This window comes from Furipterus horrens, unplaced genomic scaffold (assembly GCF_987537825.1).
Source record: "Furipterus horrens unplaced genomic scaffold, mFurHor1.1.pri manual_scaffold_1, whole genome shotgun sequence".
Taxonomy (NCBI): Eukaryota; Metazoa; Chordata; class Mammalia; order Chiroptera; family Furipteridae; genus Furipterus; species Furipterus horrens.
In genome coordinates, this window is record NW_028327171.1 from 104,662,945 (window position 1) to 104,689,189 (window position 26,245).

The 26,245-nt window shown below is 39.6% G+C and overlaps 1 protein-coding gene and 1 pseudogene across 1 annotated transcript in view; one reads left to right on the forward strand and one right to left on the reverse strand.

Moving 5' to 3' along the window:
* The window catches only part of RABL3 (RAB, member of RAS oncogene family like 3), a 58,998-nt gene that overhangs the window by 16,184 nt on the left and 16,569 nt on the right, over positions 1-26,245 (reverse strand). Inside the window, exon 3 of the mRNA XM_090277120.1 lies at positions 6,701-6,830. Within this exon, the coding sequence (XP_090133246.1) occupies positions 6,701-6,830 (130 nt within the window). The remainder of the gene's footprint in view (positions 1-6,700; positions 6,831-26,245) is intronic.
* On the forward strand, positions 23,915-24,380 carry LOC150021617 (eukaryotic translation initiation factor 1 pseudogene; annotated as a pseudogene).

Consider the following 26,245-nt stretch of genomic DNA (forward strand, 5'->3'; position numbering starts at 1 on the left):
ATGACGTAACACCAGGAAGACAAACAATCCAATTAAAAAATGGGCAAAGGACCTGAAAAGATCCTTCTCCAAGGAGGACATATAGAGGCCCCATAGACATATGAAAGGACGCTCAACATTACTAAATATCAGAGAGATGCAAATTAAAACTACAATGAGATATCACCTCATACCTGTCATAATGGCTGTTATTAATAAATTAACAAACAAGTGCTGGAGAGGATGTGGAGAAAAGGGAACCCTAGTGCACTGTTGGTGGGAATGCAGACTGGTGCAGCCACTGTAGAAAACAGCATGGAATTTCCTCAAAAAACTAAAAATGGAACTGCCTTTGACTCAGTGATTCCACTGCTGGGAATATACCCTAAGAATTCTGAATCACCAATTCAAAGGAACGTATGTACCCCTCTGTTCATAGCAACGCTATTTACAATAGCCAAGTGTTGGAAACAGACTAAGTGTGTAGATGAGTGATTAAAAAACTGTGGTACATTTATGCAATAGAATACTATGCTGCAGAAAGAAAGAAGGAACTCCTACCCCTTGCAAGAGCATGGATGGAACTGAAGGCTATTACTTTAAGTGATATAAGCCAGTAAGTGAAAGACAAATACCATATGATCTCACTTATAAGGGAAATCTAATGAAAAAAATAAACTAACAAGCAAAATAGAACCAGATACATGGTAACAAGGAACAGACTGACAACTGCCAGAGGAAAAGGGGGTGGGGGAGAACGGTGGAAAGAAGGGCAAGGGATTAGTCAAAAACATGTATAAAGGACCCATGGACATGGACAACAGAGTGGGGGTGGCTTTGGAAGAGGGGCTGAACTGAGGAGGGCAAAGGGGGAAAAGTTAGGACAACTGTAATAGAATAAAAAAGAATTTAAAAAAGAAAGAAAAAAGAAGTTTTCAAACTCAAAAAGTAAAGCACCTCTCCTCCTGGCTTTGAGGGAGAATTTTTTTTTTCTTCTAAGGGAGGGGGCAATTAAAACAAAAAGAAATAAGAGATTAAATAATAAAATAAAATTTCCTCTACAAATTCTTACAAATAATTATTTACAAATTAACCACCAAATTTTCTTTACCTTTTTAAAATTCTACAAGAGTTGACAAAAATATCATTACACTTTTAGAATGTCTTTTCTTTTTTTCTTCATTTAACACTTATTGTGTGCCTACTCTGCCTGGTACTAATTGCAGAAACACCTCATCAATAAAAAATTAAAAAGTACTTTAGCCCTGGCTGATGTGGCTCAGTAGATGGAGTGCAAACCAAAAGGTCGCTGGTTCAAATCCCAGTCAGGGCACATGTCTGTGTGCAGGTCAGTTCCCAGTTGGGGGCGTGCAAGAGGCAACCACACATTGATGTTTCTCTCCCTCTCTTTCTCCCTTCCTTCCCCTCTCTCTAAAAATAAATAAATAAAATCTTAAAAAAAAAAAAAAAAACTACTTCAAGTATAAGTGTATAAATTATTTGCATCCAAAAGCTAATTATTTTTGCACTCTGCATAGTACTATCATAGACATCATACATACATATATTAATTCTCACTAAATACATTAAATAATAAAATATATTAAAACAGTATAGATTCAATTTGATACAATTGTTATTTTTTACCTGAAGAATGTTTTTCTATAGATTACCTGGGCCTGCCTAATCAACTCAAAAGTCTAATTTTTCTTCGAGAGATTTATTAAAAGAGAAAATAAATATGCCATAGAAGATGATAGAAAGAGACAGTCAAGAGATATAAATAGTAGAAAATAGATGAACTTTTGAGAGATTGAGAAAAATAATAAAATGGAATGAGGCTCAGAATCAGTTAAGATTGTAGAGAGAAAGGCAAAGCAGGTAATTATTATGATAAGCTATAGACAAAAAAGGAAAAATTTTAATGGCTAGTGGAAATTAGGGAATCTTGTGGTCAAAAGACTACATAGGTATTCAAACCACCAACCCTTCTGTATTACCCAGATTCTACTGTGAAGAAAGGACATATAACTGATGATTCCTCCATCTTTAAGACATCAGATATGTCAATTTGAAAAAGAAGGGAAGCAGAGTTAGAATTATTTGGCTTCTCTAGTTTTTACAGATATTTGTGCAATGAAGACACTTGTGCATGTTACAGCTGACTTGTTCCCAGCATCTGGAATAAACAGAGATCTGACAGTTGCCCCATATCCAACTACACTCACTCTACCTTTCTCAGGAGGTGCTTTATTAGGCATCAGGACCCATCATAGAGGATAGATTTTTAAAATGGAATAAAGAGCTACTATTAAAGAATATAACTAACATCCATTCATCACTTAAGTGCTATGTATTGTGCTTTACATGTATTACCTAATTTGATTTTTAGAACAGTCCTATGAGATAAGATTTACCTTTATTTTACACATGTGAAAACTGAGGCTAAGAGAGGTTGAGCAAGTTGCTCTAGGTCACATGGTAAGTGGGGTAGCCAGAATTTGAACTCAGCTAATTTGACAGTACATGGTTGAGGAAAAGCAGAATAAAGTCTCACTTTAGGGTACAAGAGTGGCAGATATTTTCTCCTCTCCCTATTTCCCAGGTATAAATATTACAAAACTATGGGTGAGACTTTTGGTTGTGAAAGTGAAAGGACTATAGAAGTCTAGATGAGTGATTAGATGGACTGGGAGGAGTTTATTTTTTGAAGATCTCTATTTAAGATTCTGGAACTTTTAAAGGCATTTGAGCACCCTCTTCCCCCATTCTCTTTCTTTCTACTGGGCTGAGTTCTTGTTCTGTACACTATGAGCTAGGAGGGCCACACTGGGCCCAGAGAAAAGAAATCTGAGTGACAGCTGATCAGAGTATGTCGTAATCTTACGAGAAAGAAAGAGAGGTAGACATACTTTAGAGGTTTCCTTTGGGGCTTGATTATCAGCCTAATTCCTCACAATGGGAAGAAGGCAGGGTATTGAGGGAAGGACCTTATTGCTAAGAATAAAGGCTGCATTTAAATGGAGTGATCCTCATACTCTGTTTCTTACAACACTATGGATGGTAGATGGGGTAGAGAACCTTGAGTGCTTCTCCCAAGAAAAGTGTTCCAGACATAGAGTAAAGAAACATAAAAATTTGTTTATATAACAGAGATTTTTTTAAACATTAAGAAACAGAAATATATCTCAGTCTTATCTGTAAAACTAACAAAATATATAAAATTATTTCAGTAACATTCAAGGAAGAGACAAGTCACTAACAAATAGGTATAGAAAAGACAGTCAAATAAATGGACTGAGACGGATTTCTTCTTTTGTACTTAATCAGCTTATGACTCAATTCCATATAGTTTCTAAGATTGGAATTTTTTTTACTTATTATTATTTATCATTTTTTTATTTTTACATTTATTTTGCTGTTAACTTTTCCTCAAAAAGATTTAAACAGGGACTTCGGGCCAAGATGGAGGCCTAGACAGACATGCTGTATCTCCCTCCACAACTAATAAGGAATACAACTACCTCAAAACTAGAGACAACCAGAAGTTCCAGAAAAATCAACCTGCATGGAAGTCCAACAAACAGAGATATAAAGAAGAAATATTCACTCAGACAGGTAGGAGGGGCAGAGGCGGGGTGGAGAGGTGGTGGCAGCAGCAGTGGTAGGCTGGTGGAAAGCGCAGTCACATGTTTTAAAAAGTAGGGAGGGACACCTGGGGAGTACTCCTAGCACCAGACCAGACTTCACAGCTCACAGTTCCAGCGCTGGGGAAAATAAAGCCTCACTGCTTCTGACTGTGCAAACCAGTGGGGATTGGGGTGGAGGAAGAAACTGCTGGTCTCTCAGTCCCTAGAACGTCCGCAGACCCACCCACTCTGGGAACCATGGCCAGGGCAACAGCTAGAGAGGCGCCAGTCCCATATGAAAGTGGGAGAAGTGCCTGGAAAAGGGGTGAGTGCTGAGCAAGTGGAATTGTTCCCTCTCAGACCCCTCCCCTACATATAGAGCAACAACATGGTGAAACAGGTCACCCCATACTGACGAATACCTAAGGCTCCGCCCCTTACAACATAACAGCTCTACCTAAGACACAGAGGCAAACAAACACAGGAGCCTGTCAAGATGAGGAGATAGAGAACTATGGCCCCAAAGAGGGAACAGATCAAGGTTCCAGTGGGAGAACTAAGCAATGAGGAGATAGCCAACCTAACAAATGAGGAGATTGCCAGCCTAACAGAATTGAGTTCAAAACACTGATGATAAAGATGCTCACAGACTTGACAGATATGACAGATATGCTTAAGTATGGCAAATGCAAAAGGGAAGAAATGAAGGCTATGCTAAATGAAATGAAGGAAAACCCACACAAAACCAATGGTGAAGGGAAGGAAACCGGGGTTCAAATCAATGATTTGGAACATAAGGAAGAAAACAACAGTCAACCAGCACAGAATGAGGAAACAAGAATTGGAAAACATGAGGAGAGGCTTAGGAACCCTTGGGACAAATTTAAATGTGCCAACATCTGAATCATAGGGTGCCAGAAGGAGAAGAGGAAGAGCAAGAAAGCAAAAGTTTATGTGAAAAAATAATGAAGAAAGACGTCCCAAATTTGGTGAAGGAAATAGACATATAAGTCCAGGAAGCACAGAGTCCCAAACAAGCTAGACCCAAAGAGGACCACACCAAGACACATCATAATTAAAATGCCAAAGGTTAAAGATAAGGAGACTATTAAAAGCAGCAAGAGAAAGGCAAAGAGTTACCTACAAAGCGTTGCCTATAAGACTACCAGCTGATTTTTCAAAAGAAATTTTGCAGGCAAGAGGGGACTGGCAAAAAGTATTCAATGTGATGAAAAGCAAGGACCTACAACCAAGACTGCTCTATCCAGCAAAGCTATCATTTAGAATGGAAAGGCAGATAAAGTGCTTCCCAAACAAGATAAAGCTAAAGGAACTCATCATCAGCAAGCCATTATTATATGAAATGTTAAAGGGACTTATTTAAGAAAAAGAAGATCAACACTATGAACATGTAAATGACAACAAACTCTCACGTGTCAACAACTGAATCTAAAAAATAAAAACAAAACAAACTAAGCAAACAACCAGAACAGGAACAGAATCATAGATATGGGGATCATTTGGAGGGTTATCAACTGGGAGGAGGGAAGGGGAGAAATGGGGAAATGGTGCAGGGACTAAGAAGCATAATTGGTTGGTAGTACAAAATAGACAGGGGGAATTTAAGGATAATATAGGAAAGGGTGAAGCTGAAGAACTTATATGCATGAACCATGGACATGAACTAAGGGGGGGTGGGATTGCTCTAGGGAAGCAGAATACTGGGGCAGAGGGGAGCAAAGGGAAAAGAAATTGGGACAACTGTAACAACATAATCAATAAAATAAACTAAAAAAAAAAATAAAGATCTAAATAAAAGTTCCAAAGTGTTATATATCCAAACTTCTCTTTACTAGATTAGATTAACATCAACTTTGACATGTCACTTGGCTGACTGATATAAACCAAGTTTTATCACTTGATTCTAGGTCTAAACCAGACTTCTTTTCTTTCTCTCCTTTCCTCTAAGTCACTTAGGACTATCTTAACTGTTTTTCTCATTTAGATGCATTCCTTTAATATATACCTTTATCATATTTTCTTTCTTTCTTCCATGACAATATCATCCATTAATGTCATCTTATAACTGTGTTTTGTTTCATTTATGAATGTTTTGTTTCTTCAACTAGATTGGCACACTTTCAGCCAGAATTATGAGCTAAATGGGACACAGGTCTGACCTAACACAATTCATCCTATATTCTATGGTATATATGTCCAATGACAAAAATGTTTTCTACTTCCTTTTATAGTATCCACAACAGCTTATGATATGGGAAGATAAGACAGTTAAAGAGAAACATAAGAAATGAAGAAGGTACTTAGCAATTGCAATGCTTACCTAACATTGAAATGCGTGTACCAGGAGGGAAGGGTGAGATGCCAACTCTTTGGTACATCAAAGACAAATTGAAATTATATTTAACAGTAAAGGAAGGTTTGACAAATTAACTTAAAAAAGAAAAAAAGATAATGAAACTCTACTGGTAAATCATAGGTGTCAGTGATTTAGTCTATAAACAGAGTACGCCCTGTATGAATTGTAAATGTCCTCTATTACATGCCTCTGTCTGTAAATATGCTCCAGGTTTTTCCTCTATAACTAGAGGAAATATTTGCACCCCTAATTACACCCATAGGCATCTCTTTATAATTAATTACATAGAACTCTCTCTAAGGAGCAGATGAAAGAAATCTTTGTAACTCTGTGACGTCTGGCTTAGCCTCTGGGACTCCTATTAGTTCTATTGTACTTACCCAACTTACTGGAGAAATAGCACTCCCAGGGAACAGCGTTTTGAAAGTCCCATGTTTTACATCAAGTACCCAAAATACAATTTCATTTTTCAATATTTATTTTATGACAATAATATAAATAGAAACACTTAGGCAAAGCAAATATTTAACGTTCTGAATTACATGGTTAGAATCTAGAAACACAAACTGGAATGTGATGTGCAGATTTAAATTAAGAGTAGTGAGTATTTAAATCTTTCTTAAATTAAGATGAGTCCAGCATCCCACAGCATTCCGCTTTATAGGATATGTACTCTTAGACCATTAATAAACGGTAGAAATAAAAAATGCTTTACCATTTACAGAGTTGTAGAATACTGCTCTTGTGCTTTTCACACTGCTCGCACTGCCCACAGAGCCCCCCACATCCCATAATTCTATATAGTAGGTCTTCTCTTCTGGGGTTCCTTCTTTGTAGTCATGAACCTAAAAAAGAAATCAATTCATAAATAATAATTATTATAGCCACTTAGGAAACTGGTAAGCACCCTCATTCCAGTTCAAAGCGTTGGACATTGTATATCAGCATCTCACTCTCTGGTCACCACCTCCTATCTCTCAAGCTTTCTCCAGTACTTCAACACTGATAATCTTTTGACCTCACAGGACTCTATATGTAGTTAATTGAGTCTAACACCTCTCATAGCTCCCCCTTTCCCTTCCAAATCCTCCTTTCCTAAGCATAAATTCCATGATTTGTCATTTTAGTCACTGCTTTGTCCCTCTCCCACATTGTATTCACCTGACAAAATATCATCCCTATTTACATCCACCTTTTCCCTGGTTTCTATGTCTACAACCCAGCTAGCTGAATGTGAAACTCAGAAAAACATATATTTAAGCTGATTAAGTTCATTCCGAATTCAAGTGTGCTTTTGGAGCTGCCCTTCGTCAGTTGCATATAGTTCATTTCCACTTTTTCTCTCCTAGATAACCATTTCATACTGTCCCCTCTTTTTAAAACTTCCAATATCTCTTTCTTATCCTCAAAGCTAATAATCTTGCTTCCTGTGACAGAAACAATCAAAAGAGAACTTTGACAACCTTCTCTTTCCATATGTATCCACCTCCATGCATCTGTGCCTGTATAATCCACTTTCCCTCCAGCTATGTGAGACAGGCTTTCTGTGTTCCTAAGGCAGGAGATCCTATCTCCTCTTTCTTTTCTTTTTTTCTCTTTCTTTCCTTCCTTCCTTCCGTCCTTTCTTTTTTTCTATTACAGTTGTCCCATTTCTGCCGCTTTGCTCTCCTCTGCTTCACCCACCTTCCCTCTCTTCCACAGTCAATCCCCATTTAGTTGTCCATGTCCATGGGTCATTTATACTTGTTTCTTGATTAGACCCTTCCCCTCTTTCCCTCCCTTCCTCCCCGCCCTCCACCCCTCTGGTCACTGTCAGTCTGTTTCTTCTTTACATGCCTCTGGTTCTAGTTTGCTCATTTGTTTGTTTTGTTCATTAGTGTCCTGTATTAGGTGAGATCATATATTTGTCTTTCGCTGCCTGGCTTATTTCACTAAGCATAATACTCCGCAGTTCCATCCATGCTGTAGCAAAAGGTAGGAGCTCCTTTCTTTCTGCTGCATAGTCGTCATCGTCGGCAGCCGTCCGTCTCGAGAGACGATGGTGTAGCTTCTTCAGAGTCTATCTGCACCGCCAAGAATGGCTGTGCAGTCCGACTCGGGAGTGACATGGTATCTGTCTCCTCCCGTGTTGAATCGACATCTTGCGATGACGCTGAAGCTACAGAGCCTGGGCAGGGTAATATGGAGGGTCTGCTGTTGCCCATGCAGCAGACCCCCCCTCTCTTCGCAGCTGAAGGGTCCAAGGGAAAGACGGAGTCGATACAGCTTGGGTTCAGGTGCGCCGCAGGAGTTGCCGGTGTTGACTACAACGTCAAACCGCCTTAGGGACTCCGGCTCCGGATTTTCTGTCGGGGTTTACTCCCTTAGCCTTTCCCCTGAAGAGGTATGCCACAAGGCAGCGGAGGTTTTTTGGAGTCAGAGTTTTCCTTCTCTGATGTACCCTGACTGGAAGACTGAACCAGCGACACTTAGCTCGCAGGCCGACGCTCAATCCACTGAGCTAAACCAGCCAGGGCATGCAGCTGAAGTACTAGAGGGATATTTCAGTAGCTGGGGGGTTCGCCCTGAGAAGTGTGGGATCTAGCCTCAAGGTAGGCTCCCCCGCCTACAGCAGCAGTGCTAAAAAGGAACCCAGATAACACCCAACTGTGAAAAGCAGCAGGGTTTCTATCCACCAGGGAGGGAAGGCTGGAGATCAAAGAGAACCTCTTAAAGGGCCAACACACAAAATTTTGTCTTTCATTTGGGGTCTGTTTCTTTGTTTTCCTATTTTGGCTGCTTCTTTGTATTTGTTTATTTGTATTAGGTAGATCTTCAAAGACACTAGGCCTTTGTCAGATTCTGCTTGTGACTGACCCTGGTCAACCTGTTTAGAGCTATCAGTGATCCACAGCATGTGGCTTTTCCGTGCTGGGCTTGTTTGTGTGCAGAAAGAACCAAGCTGCACATCAAAGCACTGGGCCCTGGGGAGGGTCAGCTGATGTCTCACAGAACTCCCTGAAAAAAAATCTGCTGCATAGTATTCCACGTGTAAATGTACCACAGTTTTTTGATCCACTCCTCTACTGATGGGCACTTAGGCTGTTTCCAGCACTTGGCTCTTGTAAATAGTGCTGCTATGAACATAGGGGTGCATAGGTTCTTCTGATTTGGTGTTTCAGGATTCTTCAGGAATAATGCTAGCAGTGGAATCGCTGGATCAAAAGGCATTTCCATTTTTAGTTTTTTGAGGTAATTCCATACTGTTTTCTATAGTGGCTGCACCAGTCTGCATTCCCACCAACAGTGCACTAGGGTTCCCTTTATCCACATCCTCTCCAGCACTTGTTGTTTGTTGATTTGTTGATGGCCATTCTGACCGGTATAAGGTGGTAGTATCTTGATATGGTTTTAATTTGCATCTCTGATGTCTAGTGATGTTGAGCATTCTTTCATGTGCCTATGGGCCCTCTGTATGTCCTCCTGGAGAAGTATCTGTTCAGGTCCTTTGCCCATTTTTAAATTGGATTGTCTGTCTTCTTGGTGTTGAGTCATATAAGTTCTTTATATATTTTGGAGATCAAGCCCTTGTTTGAGTTGTTACCAGCAAATATGTTCTCTCACATGGTTGGTTCCCTTTTCATCTTGCTGATGTTTTCTTTTGCTGAGCAGAAACTTTAGTTTGATGTAGTCTCATTTGTTTATCCTTTCCTTTATCTCCCTTGCCCTAGGAGATTTATTGGCAAAAATATTGCTTCGTGGGATATCTGAAATTTTACTGCCTATGTTTTCCTTTAGGACTTTTATGGTGTCACAGCTTACATTTGTCTTTTATACATCTTGAGTTTATTCTGGTGTATGGTGTAAGTTGGTGGTCTAGTTTCATTTTTTTACATGGCCCTGTCCAGTTCTCCCAGCACCATTTGTTGAAGAGGCTATTTTCAGTTCCATTTTATGTTCCTTCCCCCTTTGTCAAATATTAATTGACCACAGAGACCTGGGTTTATTTCTGGGCTCTCTATTCTGTTGCATTGATCTATATGTCTGTTCTTGTCCCAGTACCAGACTGTTTTGATAACAGTGGCCTTGTAGTATAGTTTAATATCAGGTATTATGATTCCTCCTACTGTGTTCTTCTTTCTCAAGATTGCTGAGGCTATTCAGGGTCTTTTTTTGGTTCCATATACATTTTTGAAGTATTTGTTCTAGGTCTGTGAAATATGCCATTGGTATTTTAGTAGGAATTGCACTGAATCTATAAATCGCTTTGGGTAATATGGAGATTTTAATAATGGTAATTCTTCCCATCTGTGAACATGGTATATGCTTCTATTTGTTTATATCTTCTTTAATTTCTTTCTTCAGTGTCCTGTAGTTTTCTGAGTACAGGTCTTTTACCTCCTTGGTTAAGTTTATTCCTAAGTACTTTAGGATTTTTTGCTTAACCCCCTTCATCTTTTTCATTAGTCCCCAAGTCCTCTCCCCTCTGACAACTGTCAGTCTGTTTTCTGTGTCTATGAGTCTATTTCTATTTTGTTTATTAGATTCCACATATGAGTGAAATTATATGCTCAAAATCCTCCAATGACTTTTCTTATTCAGAGTAAAACCCCTTTCTCATGGTGTAAACTCTATAGACTTATACTATATAACCGTTCAGAAACAAATTCTGATATATGGCAACCTTACCTATTAGAATAAAGTCAAGAGCCAGATTTTAGTATGGTGACTCAGGGGTGTATTATCAGAATCTTCCAAGATTAAAAAAAAAAAGAAATATACATACGCGCCACCCCCCCCCCCAAGAAAAAGCAAAAATAAACATGTGGGACAACAGAAATTAAAGAACTCCTACACAGCAAAGGTAACCATCAACAAAATAAAAATGCAACCAATACAATGGGAGAAAATTTTTACACATCATATATCTGATCAGGGTTTAATATCCTAATACAGAAAGAACTCATATAGCTTAATAGCAAAACAAAAGTAAAAACCCCACAAAATAATCCAATTAAAAAATGGGCAGAGGAACCAAATAGACATTTTTTCCAATAAAGACATACAGGTACATGAAAGGGTGCTCACATCACTAATCATCAGGGAAGTGAAAATCAAAGCCATATTGAGATATCATCTCACACCTGTTAGAATGGCTGTAATAAAAAAGACAAGAGAAAATGTGTTGGCAAAGATGTGAAGAAAAGGAAATTATTGTGCACTGTTGATAAGAATGTAAATTAGTCCAGCCATTATTGAAAACAGTGTGGAAATTAAAAATGGATCTGCCTTTTGACCCAGCGATCCCACTTCTGGGAATATATCTGAAGAAACCTAAATAACTAATTGGAAAGTATATAAGCACCCTATGTTCATTGCAGTGTTATTTACAATCACCAAGATATGGAAGTAGCCCAAGTGCCCATCAGTAGATGAGTGGATAAAACAACTACAGGATATTTACACATGGAATACTACTCGGCCATAAAAAAAGAAGAAAGTTTTACCCTTTGTGACATTATGGACGGACCTGGAGAACATTATGCTAAATGAAATAAGCCATTCAGAGAAAGGCAAATACCATATGATTTCACTTATATGTAGAATCTAATGGACAAACTGAACTAACAAAATCAGAGACAGATTCATAGACAGCAGGATGACAGCTATGGGAGGGGTTAGGGGGTGGAGGGATGGAGCAAAAAGGAAAAAGGACTCATGGACATGGACAGTACGGTGATTGTGGGAGGAAAGGGAGTGTAAGGGGGATAAATGACAACGGAAAAAATACAATTAAAATTTAGGGAAAAAAAGGAAACAGTGTGGAGGGTCCTCAAAAACTAAAAACATTACTACCATATGATTCAGCAACCTTACTTCTGGGTATATATCCAAAGGAAATGAACACAGGATCTCAGAGAGATATCTGCACTCCCATGTACAGCATTATGCACAAGAGCCAAGATTTGGAGACAACCTAAGTCTCTGTCAATGGATGAATGGAAAAAGATGTGGTATATATACAATGGAATATTATATACAGTGGAATATCATTTATCCATGAGAAAGGAAATTCTGCTTTTTTGTGACAACATGGATGGACCTTGGGGGAATTATGCTAAATGAAATAAGTAAGACAGAGAAAGAAATACTGCTTGGTATTACTTATATGTGGAATCTAAATAAAAGGTCAAATTCATAGAAATAGAATAGAAAAGTGGTTTCCAGAGGCTGGAGAATGGGGGAAATAGGGAGAGGCTGGTAAAAGGGCATAAACTTTCAGCTGTAAGATGAATAAAGTTTGAGGATCTGAGGTATAACATGGGGACTATAGTTGATAACACTGTATTGAAAATATGCTAAGAGAGAAGTTAAATGTTCTCACACATACACAGAAAGAAAGAAAGAAAGAAAGAAAGAAAGAAAGAAAGAGAAAGAAAGAAAGAAAAAGGAAATAAAGAGAAAGGTACTTATGTGAGGTGATGGATGTGCTAAGTAACTGGATGGGAGAAATCCTTTCACAATGTACATGTATATCAAATCATCACATGTACATTTTTAAAGAGAGAAAAAAAAAGTTGTTAAAAAAAAGAAAAGAAATACATGGCAGACTTAACCGAATAAGAACATTTGAGATTCAGTTCTAGACATGCATATTCTGAACAATTCTCTAAATGATTTTGCTGCAACTCCTAGTTGGGAATTGCTGATTTTATAGAATGGAACTATGCTGGTATTAGGAGGCCTAGATTATATTCTTTGATTGCCAATGATTAGCCCCAGTATCTTTGGGCCTCAGATTCTTTGTAGAATGAAGGAGTTGTATTATGTGGCTTTGAAATAGTAAAAAACAAGATAGCTCAGTAGTAACAATAGATGTCATAAAATGCACTACAACACATACTTTATTTAACAGAATGCTTCACACTTTTTACTTAGTCACAATTTTTTTTGTCCAAACCCTTTGGTCTAGGGAAAAGTTTAAGTAAATAAGATACTCCATAGATAGCCAAATTGTCATTAAGAGAGGATAATTACTGGACTGACAACAAAGAGGACAGGAAAATCATAGCAGCTGAGGACCATTTTGTATAATGGGAATTAATCCTGTATTTTGTGATTAAAGATATCACTATTTTACTATATAGCATAAGTGATCAGGCTAAGTCATCAATAAAAAGGTTAAATTATATGAGTTCTATTTAAGAAAGGAAGAAAACAAGAGGGAAAAAAAGATGACGGCAGAGTAGGAGGATATATTGCACACCTCCTCCCAGAACCAAACTGGAAATAAAACTAAAGAGAGGGCTGGACACCTGAAATAAACTGAAGACTATCTGAAAAAGAGGCTTTTAACCAAGGATGGATGAAGTCATTAAAGGGGCTGCCTATTCACAACGGCAGTGGGCCAAGGCAGTGCACGGCTATGGGAGCTCCCCCTTGAAAGGAGAGAACTGGGGAACACAAACTGGGCTCCCAAACACAGAAAGCCAGTGCTGGAATCAGCAGACCATGTAGCACCCATTTAAAAAAGGCCGCAGGGTTCGTCTCTGCTGGGGAGAGAGGAGACCCACTGGCGACCAAGTCACTATTTTTTTTCTTTAATTCTTTAAGTGTCAAAGCACAGGTATCGTGTCTGCATCCACTCACCTTGGGTCCCAGCGAAGAGAAGACGGCACAGACTGCAGTCTAGGAAGGAGAGTATAGTGTGGAAGGCACTGGGAAGCGACACAGGGGAGCAGCTGTGGGGCTTTCTGTGCGGGGATTTACCTGGATTCTGCAGCAGCCATCTTGCTTGAGAGAAGCGAACCCTTCCCAGGGGGAAAGCAATTACCTTACCTGTGGGATACCACTCCCCCCACCCTCCCTCTGGAATCCTGTATCTTTTTTCCCCCTTTTATGTGGTTTGTTCAGTTTTTTGCTTTGTTTTGTGTGGGTTTTTTTCCCCCCTTTATCCTTTCTTTTCTCCTATCCTGCATCTTAGCCCCTGCTGAGGAGATAGCAGCATAAACAGATTCAGGGGTGTCAGAAACAGGCTGCAGGGCATAGCCATACCATATACTTTCCTGGGAAACAGATTGGTGCTTCCCTCTCATGGGAGAGCCATAGAAATACCCCCCCTGGTATCTAGCAGACCCAAAACCTGGACTCTGGGGGCCCCACCCTACTGAATATAGGAAAATAACCCCAAACAGACACAGACCAGTGGCTCGAGGGAGGCAGAACACACCCACCATTTTCCCTGAAGTCTGAAAGGCACCTGCCATGGGAGATCCAGGAGTCTCATCCCCCAGATCCCATCAGAAGTCTTCTGGGTCTATAGTCTAAGGTTGACAACTGGCCAGCAGGCAGAAGCAAACAGGTGGATCCACCAGTGACTTCGGTCTGTTTGCTGACACACCTCTGGACCCAGTGCGGTTAAAACCCAGCTGTGCAGAGCAGCTTTGACCATCCTGGGCACAGCCAAGCCTGGAGGAATCAGCCACAAACTGTGTATCGCTGGTACCTCTGAACAAGCTGCCAAGGGCGAGATGCGTACAGTACCTAACTCAGACTACAGCAGAGCCATATCCAAAGGGAGAGAACAGAGCAAGCAAGCAATAAACTCTGCTGAGAAAAATTCCACTTTTTTCGTTTTCATTATTTTTAATTTTTTATAGCCTTTCATTAGGTTTTTTCCTATTTTCTCTTTTTCTTCTATTTTTATTGATCTATTTTTTTCTGTCATATTTGTTATTCTACCCTTACCACCGATTACCCCGTTGTTCTTTCCTTTTCTTATTTTTGTTACTCTATTTCTTTCTCTCTTTTTCCAGTTTTCCTCTTTCAATTCATTATCTGTATTAGTTCTCCTCCCATAATTATTTTTCTTTCCTTAGGACTTTTTCTTTTATTTTCCCTTTTCCCTCATATGCCACTTCTCTTCCTACTTCTACTATTTTCTGACCTTTTGTTGTTGAAATCGGTGTTGTGATGGGTGGAGGGGTTTGCTTGTTTTGGTTTCATTTTTTGTATTGTTTTGCTGTGTTGTGCCAGCACCTGTACAAGAGCATACAAGACGTGGTGGGAGTCGAAGCTCTCAGTCAGCCAGTTGGAGGGGAGACCCCATCGATGAATAAGCCAACAACAATCAGGACCCAAATATAACAGGAGAGTTAACATAACCCACAAAAATGGCACTCCTAGAGCATCCAGATTAGGAGATCAAGGACTCCTACCATATTGGGCTACCCCACAAGATAGGGAGTCAAAGCAGATCTAAACATAGAAAAAAATAAAAAGAGACAGCTAAAATGGAGAGACAAAGAAAAAAACCTCCAAACAAAAGAAAAAATATAAATCCCCAGAAAAAGAGCTAAATGAAATTGAGATGAGACATTTAGTTCAAAGTAATGATTATAAGGATGCTCAAGGAACTCAGTGAGAACTATAAGAAACTTGGTGAAAACTACATCAAATTAGGGAAGTTTTCTCTCTTAATTTCTTCAAACAGGTTTTCTCTCCCTTGCTCCCTTTCTTCTCCTTCTGGTATCCTTTTTTCATCAGCATGAAAAAGGACATAGAAACCATGAATTAAAACCAGATGGAAATGAAGAATGCAATATCTAAAATGAATAATACACTAGAAGGAATGAAAAGCAGACTCGATGAAGCAGAGAATCAAAGCAGTGATTTGGAAGACAAGGTAAATAAAAATACCCAGTAAGAGCAACAAAATGAAAAAAAATTTAAAAAGAAAAAGGATAGTTTAAGGGAGCTTAGGACAACATTAAATGTAACAATATTTGCATCATAGGGATACTGTTACAGAATGGGAGTGTCCAAAAAACCTCCAGAGCTTGCCGCTGGGGGATGGAGAAAAGGAAGCAGCTTTTAGGATGTCTTTGCATGCCTGGGGCTAGTGGCTGGTAACTTTGTTGCACAAATGGCTTTGAAACTTCCAAGGCCCAGGAAGATGAGAGGGGTCTTTTACCATGAGATGGTACTGAAAGAGCGGAAAGAGCCTGCGTAGGGTTCTGTGAATGGTCAGAACTGGTTGCCACACCCACTGGGTCAGAGGACGCAGTCAGGGATTTAAAAAGCAGCTGCAGACATTTTAGTGGGAGCTCTCGCCATGCGGTTTTGAGAAGGAGAGGAAATCCACGCGGTCTGCAGGAAGAAGGCACTCTCTCTCCTCATGCGGATTAAAGAAGCTGAGTTCTCCACGCGGTTTTAAGAAGGTTCTCCATGCTGTTTTGAGAGGGAAACACCATGCGGCTTTGAGAAGGCAGTTTATAAAGAGGCTGAGAATCCATGCGGTTCTGCATTGAAAGCTGGCGGGCATCACAACACAGAAAGACCTCCCCAATCAAAATTGAATGATTGGCAGCTACCAGTGAAGCTGAACTGTGTCTAGGAAGTAGGGAAATGGTATTTCTAACTTTCCTAAAACTAGCCTGGTTTGGTAGTGGGAGACAGAACTATGTGTTTGTAGGTGTTTTAAAGAACATAAGATTTAATGGCAGAAATCTGCAAATAATCTAAATCTATATAACTGTTAAATAAACACTTCTTTTTCTTTTCACTAAACTCTGGTATTGAGAGTTATAATTCTGGCGGCGGGCAATCGGGCCCCTAGCTAAACAGCCCGTGGGTTCTGTTTCAATCGGAGCAGCCCAGGGGTTCTGTTACAATTCCAGAAGGAGAAGGAGAGAAAACCTGTTTGAAGAAATTAAGAAAGAAAACTTCCCTAATTTGGTGAAGGAAAAAGTTCAAAAAGCAGAGAGTCCCAATCAAGATGAATCAAAGAGGCCTACATCAAGACACATTACAATTTAAATTGCAAAGTTTAAAGACAAAGTTAGAATCTAAAAGGCAGCAAGAAAGAAACAATTAGTTACCTACAAGGGAGATCCAGTAAGGCTCTCAGCTGATTTCTCAACAGAAACAAAACAGGCCAGAAGGGGTACGCATGAAATAAAAGCAAGGACCTGCACCAAGACTACTCTATCCATAAAGGCTCTCATTTGAAATGGAAGGTGATTTTGGGACTCACATGCTAGACCCAAAACCACAAAAATCATAGAAGAAAACATAGGCAGCAAAATCTTGGACATTACTCGCAGCAGTATTTTTTTTCAGATACATGTTCCCAGGCAAGGGAAGTAAAAGAAAAAATAAATAAATGGACTACATCAAACTAAAACGTTTTGCACAGCAAAGGAAAACATCAACAAAATAAAAAGACAACCCACAGAGTGGGAAAACATATTTGCTGATACATCTGATAGAAGGTTAATATCAAAAATTTATAAAGAACTTACAAAACTCAACATCAAAAAAACAATCCAATTGAAAAATAGGCAATGAGCCTAAATAGACACTTCTCATAGGAGGACATACAGATGGCCAACAGACATGTGAAAAGATGCTCAATGTCACTAATCATCAGAGAAATGCAAATTAAAACCATAATGAGATATCATCTCAAACCTGTCAGAAGGGCTATCATCAATAAATCCACACACAACAAGTGCTGGTGAGGATGTGGAGAAAGGGGAACCCTGGTGCACTGTTGATGGGAATGCAGACTGGTGCAGCCACTGTGGAAAGCAGTATGGAGATACCTCAAAAGTTAAAAATGAATCTGCATTTTGACCCAGCAATCCCACTTCTGGGAATACATCTGAAGGAACACAAAACACTAATTTGAAAGAACATAAACACCCCTGAGTACACTGCAGCATTATTTACAATCACCAAGATAAGGAAACAGCCCAAGTGTCCTTCAGTAGATGAATGAGTAAAACAACTATGGGACATTTACACAATGGAATACTACTTGGCCATAAAAAAGAAGAAAACTTTACCTTTTGTGACATTATGGATGGACCTGGAGAACATTATGCTAAGTGAAATAAGCCAGTCAGAGAAAAGCAAATACCATATGATTTCACTCATATGTAGAATCTAATGAACAAACTTGAACTAACAGGCAAAATAGAAACAGATTAATAAATAGGAGAATGACAGCTAAGGGTGCGGGAGGTCTGGTTGGGGAAGTTCAGTGGTGGAGGGATTGAGCAAAAAGGAAAAAATGACTCATGATCACAGATAACAGTGTAGTGATCACGGTGGGGGGGGTAGGAGCATATAAGGGGACTACATCATAATGGAAAAATACACTAAAAAATTTATATATATATATATATATATATATATATACATATAAATATGTATATATACACCCCCCAAAAATAAATAAATAAAAGAAAATGGAAGGCCAAATAAAGAGCTTCCCAGACAAAAAAAAAAGGATGAAGTGTAATTTGCATCAAACCAGCATTGCAAGAGAGGCTAAAGAGGCTGCTTTAATAATATGATGAAATAAAGAGGAACAGAGGTACAAAGAGGAAAAAACGGCAATGATTAAGTACCTATCAATAATAACCCTAAATGTAAATGGATTAAGTGCTCCAATCAAAAGACACAGAATAGCTAAATGGATAAGAAAATACAACCTGCAAATATGCTATCTATAACACACCTACCTCAGAACAAAAGATTTACAGAGGATGAAAGTGAAGGGATGGAAAAAAAAATTCCATGCAAATGGAGACAGAATAAAGCTGGAGTAGCAATACTTCTGTCTGACAAAATGAACTTCAAAAGAAAGGCCATAAGAGACAGAGAAAGACACTACATAATACTTAAGGACATAACCCCTGTAAACATATATGCACCGAATATAAGAGCACTTAAATATATAAAGAAAATTGTGGAGGACTTTAAGAAAGAGATTAACAGCAATGCAGTCATAATAGGGGATTTTAACACCCCCAGGTCAACAATGGGCAGATCTTTCAGACAAAAACTAAACAGGGATGTAGCAGCATTAAACAATACAGTAGATCAAATGGATTTAATTGGTATCTGCAGAACATTTTACCCCAAAGAAGCAAAATATACATTCTTCTCAAATGCACAGGGAGCATTCCCAAAGACAGACCACATATTAGGGCACAAAGTAAGGCTTAGCAAATTAAAAAAGACTGAAATCATATCAAGCATTTTCCTGGATCACAATGTCCTGAAATCAGAAATCAACTCAAACCCACCCCCCCAAATTAAAATAATGGAGGCTAAATAACACAGTATTAAATAATGAATGGATTAACAATGAATTCAAGGAAGAAATCAAAATTACCTGGAAACAAATGAAAATGAACACACAACAACCCAAAACCTATGGGACACAGAAAGCAGTCCTGAGAGGGAAATTCATAGCATTACAGGCCTACCTAAAAAGGACAAAAATCTCAAATAAACAAGCTAAACCTACATCTAAAAGAACTAGAAGAACAACAACAAACAAAGCCCAAAGTGAGTAGAAGGAAGAAAATAATCAAGATCAGAGGAGAAATAAATGACATAGAGACTAACAAAACAATTCAAAAGAGCAATGAATCCAGGAGCTGGTTCTTTGAAAATACAAACAAAATTGACATTTAATGAGTCTCATCAAGAAAAAAAAGAGAAAGAAATAAATAGATATGGAAGAGGAGTGTAACAACTGATACTCCAGAAATACAAAGGATTGTGAGAAATTATTGTAAACAACTATATGCCAAGAAATTTTACAACCTGGATGAAATGGATAAATTTCTAGAAACATCCAATCTTCCAAAACTGAATCAGGAAGAAGCAGAAAGCCTGAATAGACCAATAACAAATAGTGAAACTGCAGCAGTATTAAAAAAACTCCTGGCACACAAAAGCCCTGGGCCAGATGGCTTTACAGGCAAATTTTACCCATCATTCAAAGAACTAACACCCATCCTTCTCAAACTATTCCAAAAAAATTCAAGAGGGAAGACTTCCAAACTCTTTTACAAGGCCACTATCATCCTAATTCCAAAACCAGGTAAGACACAACAAAAAAAGAAAATTAGAGCCAATATCTCCGATGAACACAGATTCTGAAATACTCAACAAACTATTAGCATACCGGATCCAGCAATACATTAAAAAGATCATACACCATGATCAAATGGTTTTTATTCCAGGGATACAAGGATGGTACAATATCCACAAATCAATAAATGTCATAACATCACAAATAAATGGAAGACAAAAATGACATAATCATATCAACAGATGCAGAAAAAGCATTTGATAAAACCCAGAACCTATTTATGATAAAAACTCAGCAAAGTGGGAATAAATGGAGCATACCTCAACATAATAAAGGCCATATATGAAAAAACCTACTGAAAACATCATACTTAATGGGCAAAAACTAAAAGCACTTCCCTTAAGATCAGGAACAAGAGAGGCATGTACACTTTCACCCCTCTTATTCAACATAGTACTGGAAGTCCTAGCCACAGCGATGACAAAAAAATAGGAGACTTCCAGCCAAGATGGAGCTGTAGACAGACTCCCTCCACAACTAAGAAGGAATACAACTACCTCAAAACTAGAAACAACCAGAAGTTCCAGAAAATCAAACTGCATGGAAGTCCAGCAAACAAAGATATAAAAAAGAAATACTCATCCAGACAGGTAGGAGGGGCAGAGCCGGGGTGGAGAGGACACGGTGTGGCGGCAGAAGTGGTGGCAGCAGTGGCAGCAGCGGCAGGCTGGCAGAAAGTGCAGTCACACATTTTAAAGTCAGGAGGGACACCTGGGAAGTGTGCCCAGCTCCTCACTGGATATCGCAGCTCATGGGCCCAGCACCAGGGATAATCAAGCCTTGTTGCTTCTGACTGTGCAGACTGGTGGGGTTGGGGTGGAGGCAGAAATTGCGGGTCTCAGCAGAGACTGCTTGTTTAAAGGGCACCCATGGTCCTAGAATGTCCACAGACCCACCCCCCACTCTGGGAACGACGGCGAAGGCAGCAGCTAGACAAGCATCAGTTCGGTGCGGAAGTGGGAGAGGTGCCTGGAAGAGGGGTGAGTGCTGGGCAGGCAGCATTATTGCCTCTCAGACCCCCTCACCCTCACATACAGTGCCACGACGTGGTGAAACAAGTTGCCCTGCACTGACGAATCCCTAAGGCTCCGCCCCTTACAATGTAACAGGAGTGACAGCTCTACCTGGGACACGGAGGCAAACAAACACAGGAGCCTGTCAGAATGAGGAGACAGAGAAGCGTGGCCCAAAAGGGGGAACGGATCAAGGTTCCAGTGGGAGAACTAAGCAACGGGGAGATAGCCAACCTCACAGATGAGGAGACAGACAACGTAACAGATGAGGAGACAGACAATGTAACAGATGCAGAATTCAAAACACTGGAGATAAAGATGCTCACAGGCTTGACAGATATGCTTGAGTATGGCAAATGCATAAGAGAAGAAGTGAACGCTATGCTAAGTGAAACGAAGGAAAATCTCCACAAAACCAATGGTGAATGGAAGGAAACGGATTCAGATCAATGATTTGGAACATAAGGAAGAAAAAAACAGTCGACCAGTGCAGAATGAGGAAGCAAGAATTGGAAAAAATGATGAAAACTTCCCAAATTTTGTGAAGGAGATGGACAATATAAACTAATGAGCAAAACAGAACCAGAGGTATAGAATCTTGGAACAGACTGATAGCTGTAAGAGGGGTTGGGGGAGAGGGACTGGTTGAAAGGTGAAAGGATTAGTCAAAGAACATATATGGAGGATCCATGAACATGACCAACGGTGAGGGGAATGACTGGGGGTTGGGCTGGGTGGTGGTGGTGGGGCAAAGGGGGTAAAATTGGGACAACAGTAATAGCATAAAAAAATTGAAAAAAGGAAGAAAATGTATTTTAGCCCTTTGAGTGCCATGCCTAATTCAAAATTTGGATCAACATGAGAAAAAATTATATCAATATATAACCTGAGGTACAAAAAAAGAGAACAAAACATAAAATATGAATTATTCCATTGTCATTTACATTTATAGCCATCGAAAAAAGAGTCGCTGGGAACGATGCTGGCACTTGTGGGAAAATCTGTCAGCGTCGCTCACAGCGATGTTGGCACTCAAAGGGTTAGCAAGATTTCTAAGCAAACCACTGAAACAAACAATACAAAGTGTTATAAAAGGAGTCAGTTATCTGTTATCGAAAAGCTCAGCCATGTTAGTGATGCTGTCTTGATCCTGTCTCCCTTCCCTCCAAGACCCAAAACCAACCAGGGATGTTTAGGTACTCCTGTTTGCTCCCATAAGATCCTGTACACGTCTATCATTTCTAACCACACTGTCTTATTTATCTGCCAATATCTCTACTATTAGACTCTGAGCCTGAGGACAGGGATCATGTATTAATCATTTTTGTAGGCCTAGAAAATAGCACAGTACCTAGTACGTATTAGATGTTTGGCTATGTTAATTTAAATCAATGAAGAAATTTAGGATAGCTCATCTTCTAAGGTTTTATTATATTCAGTTCATTATTTTACTGAGTACCAGTGCTTCTCAAGTAGAGCTCTGAGAACTAAATGAGAACTAAGGAAGCTTGTTAAAAACACAGATTCTTGGACCACCCCTGAAGCTTCTAGGGTGGGGCTAAAAAATCTGTATTTTTAAATGAAGTTCCCTCGGTGATTCTGTTATATAATTAAGTTTAGCAACTATTGCAGTACACCACTTTCTTTCATCTCTAAAATTATTTAAAATGTCCACTGTTACCTCTCAAAAAAGACTATAATTCCTCTAAGAATAGCCACCATGTAATACAATTCCCAAGTAGCATGCTCTCTTAGCTTTGTAATGTACCAAGTCTGCTACCCAGATCCCTTTTGGCTATATACAGTACCAAACCAGACTGACAAAATACCTTCCCTAATCAAATCTTTCATTGTTTTCCTCTAGAATTAGAAAAGAAGGTGTCCTTCTCCCTGCCCAGCTTGTTCAATTAATACTGTTTAACTTAATTCAAATGGAATGAGTCTTAAGAACTTTAAACCAGTGGCTTGCAGCTTGTAGCTATAACATTATATCATTTACATGGGTGAGGGATCTCCAAGACAAAGCTTGACACTGTAACAGTTATTGCTCTTGATACAATAAGTGATTCTTTGGTGCTTTAGTAAGAGGCCAACATGAGGGGGTGGGGGTAATGCCAAATTATAAGCAATGTGTTTTATATTTAAATAGGTCATCAAGGATTTAATACTTAAAGTCATTACAGACTTTAGTTATTCAAGGTAGCAACAGTACCTACTGATCATCAGGAAAAGGAGCCATACTCTTCAATGCTGCTGTTTGCCTTGGTACTTCTCATATACTTAATTCTTGACTCTTTAATGGAAGCCAAATCAAGACTAAGTACAAAAGGTTTTGTCTCATTTGAAGTTTATTCATTGTTTCTAACTTTAAAAAAGCAAAAATAAATTTAGTAAAGAAAATCATACACATTAAGATAGAATGCTGGCCATTACTGATGCTATGAAGTTTGGTTTAGCTTATATGCCTGCAGAATTACTATTAAAGAGAAGCAGAAAGGTAGGAGGTCTTAAGAGAGAGTCGAGAGAAAAGAGGATAGAAAAGGGCAACTAGGAAAGTGCACCAGGGAGCAGAAACTGAATTTGTCTCATTCACTGCTGTACAGGCATACCTCAGAGTTATTGCAGGTTTGTTTCAGGCCACCGCAATAAAGTGAGTGTCATACTAAAGGGAGTCATAATTTTTTTGCTGGTAGAGGGTCTTGCCTTCAATTTGTAAAAATCATAACATTTATGAAATACAATAAAGCAAAGCAAAATAAAACAAGGTATGAATGCACTTCAACTTACTTACAGTGTCTGATACCTGGTAGGTATGCAATATGATTGCATTTGCTAAATGAACAAATTAATGATGCCCCAGTCGCTGAGCCGTCGCCGAGGACTCAGCAACCTTCCCCTTGAGCCCCCCTTGCTTCCCGACGCTCCATCCCCCCTGCCCACCTTCTCCCGCCGCAGCCTTCCGCAGGCCATTTCCACTGAGGAAAAGGAATCGTATCGTATGTCCGCTATGCAGAACCTCCACTCTTTCGACCCCTTTGCTGATGCAAGTCAGGGTGATGATCTGCTTCCTGCTGGCACTGAGGATTATATCCATATAAGAATTCAACAGAGAAATGGCAGGAAGACCCTTACTACTGTCCAAGGGATCGCTGATGATTACGATAAAAAGAAACTAGTGAAGGCGTTTAAGAAGAAATTTGCCTGCAATGATACTGTAATTGAGCATCCAGAATATGGAGAAGTAATTCAGCTACAGGGTGACCAGCGCAAGAACATATGCCAGTTCCTCGTAGAGATTGGACTGGCTAAGGACGACCAGCTGAAGGTTCATGGGTTTTAAGTGCTTTTGGCTCACTGAAGCTTAAGTGAGGGTTTTCTTGCAATGAGTAGAATTTCCGTTCTGTCCCTTGTCACAAGTTTAAAAACCACACAGCTTGTATAATGTAACCATTTGGGTTTGGGGTCTGCTTTTAACTTGGACAAGTGTAACTCCTTCATGCAATAAACTGAAAAGAGCCAAAAAAAAAAAAAAAAAATAATGAACGACTAGCATAGAGGTTGCTGCTAATTACCTCTCCTTTCCAGTGATCTTGTTTAGCCTTCAGCCAAGCTCATTTCCTCTTTTTATTTTAAACCTTCACTTTCCCTTCTATTCTGTATCCATTCACTCCTTTGTCAAAGATTGATTTAAACCTTTGTCTCTATTCCCTCTCAGCCTACCCATATCATTTGATTTCTGCCACTAACGTTTTTTGCACTTTCAAAGGTCAGCACTGGCTTCATCATCACCAAATTCATTTTTCTCTCAGTTCTTACATCTCTATAGTATTTCATACTAAAGATTAACCCTCCCTTTGTGAAATTCTCACCTCTTTGCTTTTGTGGTATTTCATCATCTTGGCTATCCTTCAACCATGTGATCCACTTTTCTCTGACCCCTCTTTCACCTTCAACTTTCTAAATATATCCCAAAGTCCTTCATCAGCTCTTCTCTTTCTAAATGTTTTCTTTTTTTAAAACCTAATCATCTCTCATGGTTCAGAATTATCTCTATACAGATGATTCCAAATCAGAATTTTCCCTTGCACTTCGGCACCTCATTTTCAAATGCTTTCTGGATAGCTTCGGGTGGATAACTCAGATAATGCCCTTCATCATGTCCAGAACTAAATTTATTACCACTGCCTTTTCTTTCACCTAAAAATTATATGTCCACTTCTTGGAATAGTCCATTCATCTGTTCCCTTGGCCGCCCATTCAATCATTAATGACCTGTATACTTTTCAATTCTTCACAAACATCTCACTTTCTTTCTTGAACTGCTATAACACTAACTTTCTATATAAGTATTGTTTTCATAAGAACTTTCCATGATGGACTTCCGGCCAAGATGGAGTCTTAGACAGACGTGCTCGGTCTCCCTCTACAACTAGAGAGGAATACAACTACTTCAAAACAAAAGATAACTAGAAATTCCAGAAAATAAAACTACACGGAAGCCCAATGTACAAAGCTATAAACCAGCGGCGCTCTTTGGGCAGGTAAGAAGAGTGAATCGGGAGGTGCTGTTTGTGGTAGCACCAGGGACAGTGGCAGGGAGAGCAATCCTGGCTGCAGTAGAACCCCGGCAGCTCGCGACCCCAACGCTGAGGAAAGCAGCCACCACATCGCCTTGAACGGAGAGGCCCAGAGGGCGGGAGGACGGATCCCGGTCTCCTAGCGGAATAACTGCAGGAATCCATCTTGGACTCCCGCCCCCACACAAAGCACCACAGCGCTGCGAAATAGGTTGCGGATCGCCACCAGTTGCTGGGCAGTGACGACAAAGCGCCATAGCGCGGTGAAAAAGGTTGCTGGACCACTGCTGGTCGTTGGGTAGTGATAACAAAGGGCCACAGTGCGGCGAGAAAGGTTGCGGATTGCTGCCGGTCTCTGGGTTGTGACGAGTACACAGGCACTGCCCCCTATAGCCGGCCCAAGAAAACAAAATGCATCTGTCAAAATGAGGCAGACAGCTATAGAAATCCCGGTGGCGCAGCTCACCAGGCAGCAGATGAAGAACCTGACAGATGAACAAATAAGAAACCTGTCAGAGGCTCAGTTCAGGGCCATTGTTATCAGGTGGCTTACAGAATTAACAAAAGATCTGGAAAAAGATGAGAAAGAACTGAAAAACACTCATACTGAAAGGAACAAAATCACATACGAGACAGATGGTGAGGAAATAAAATCCAGAGTTCAAATCAACAAACCAGAACATAGAGAAGGAACAAACAGTCAATGAGTGCAGAGAGAGGAAACAGGAAGCAAGGAA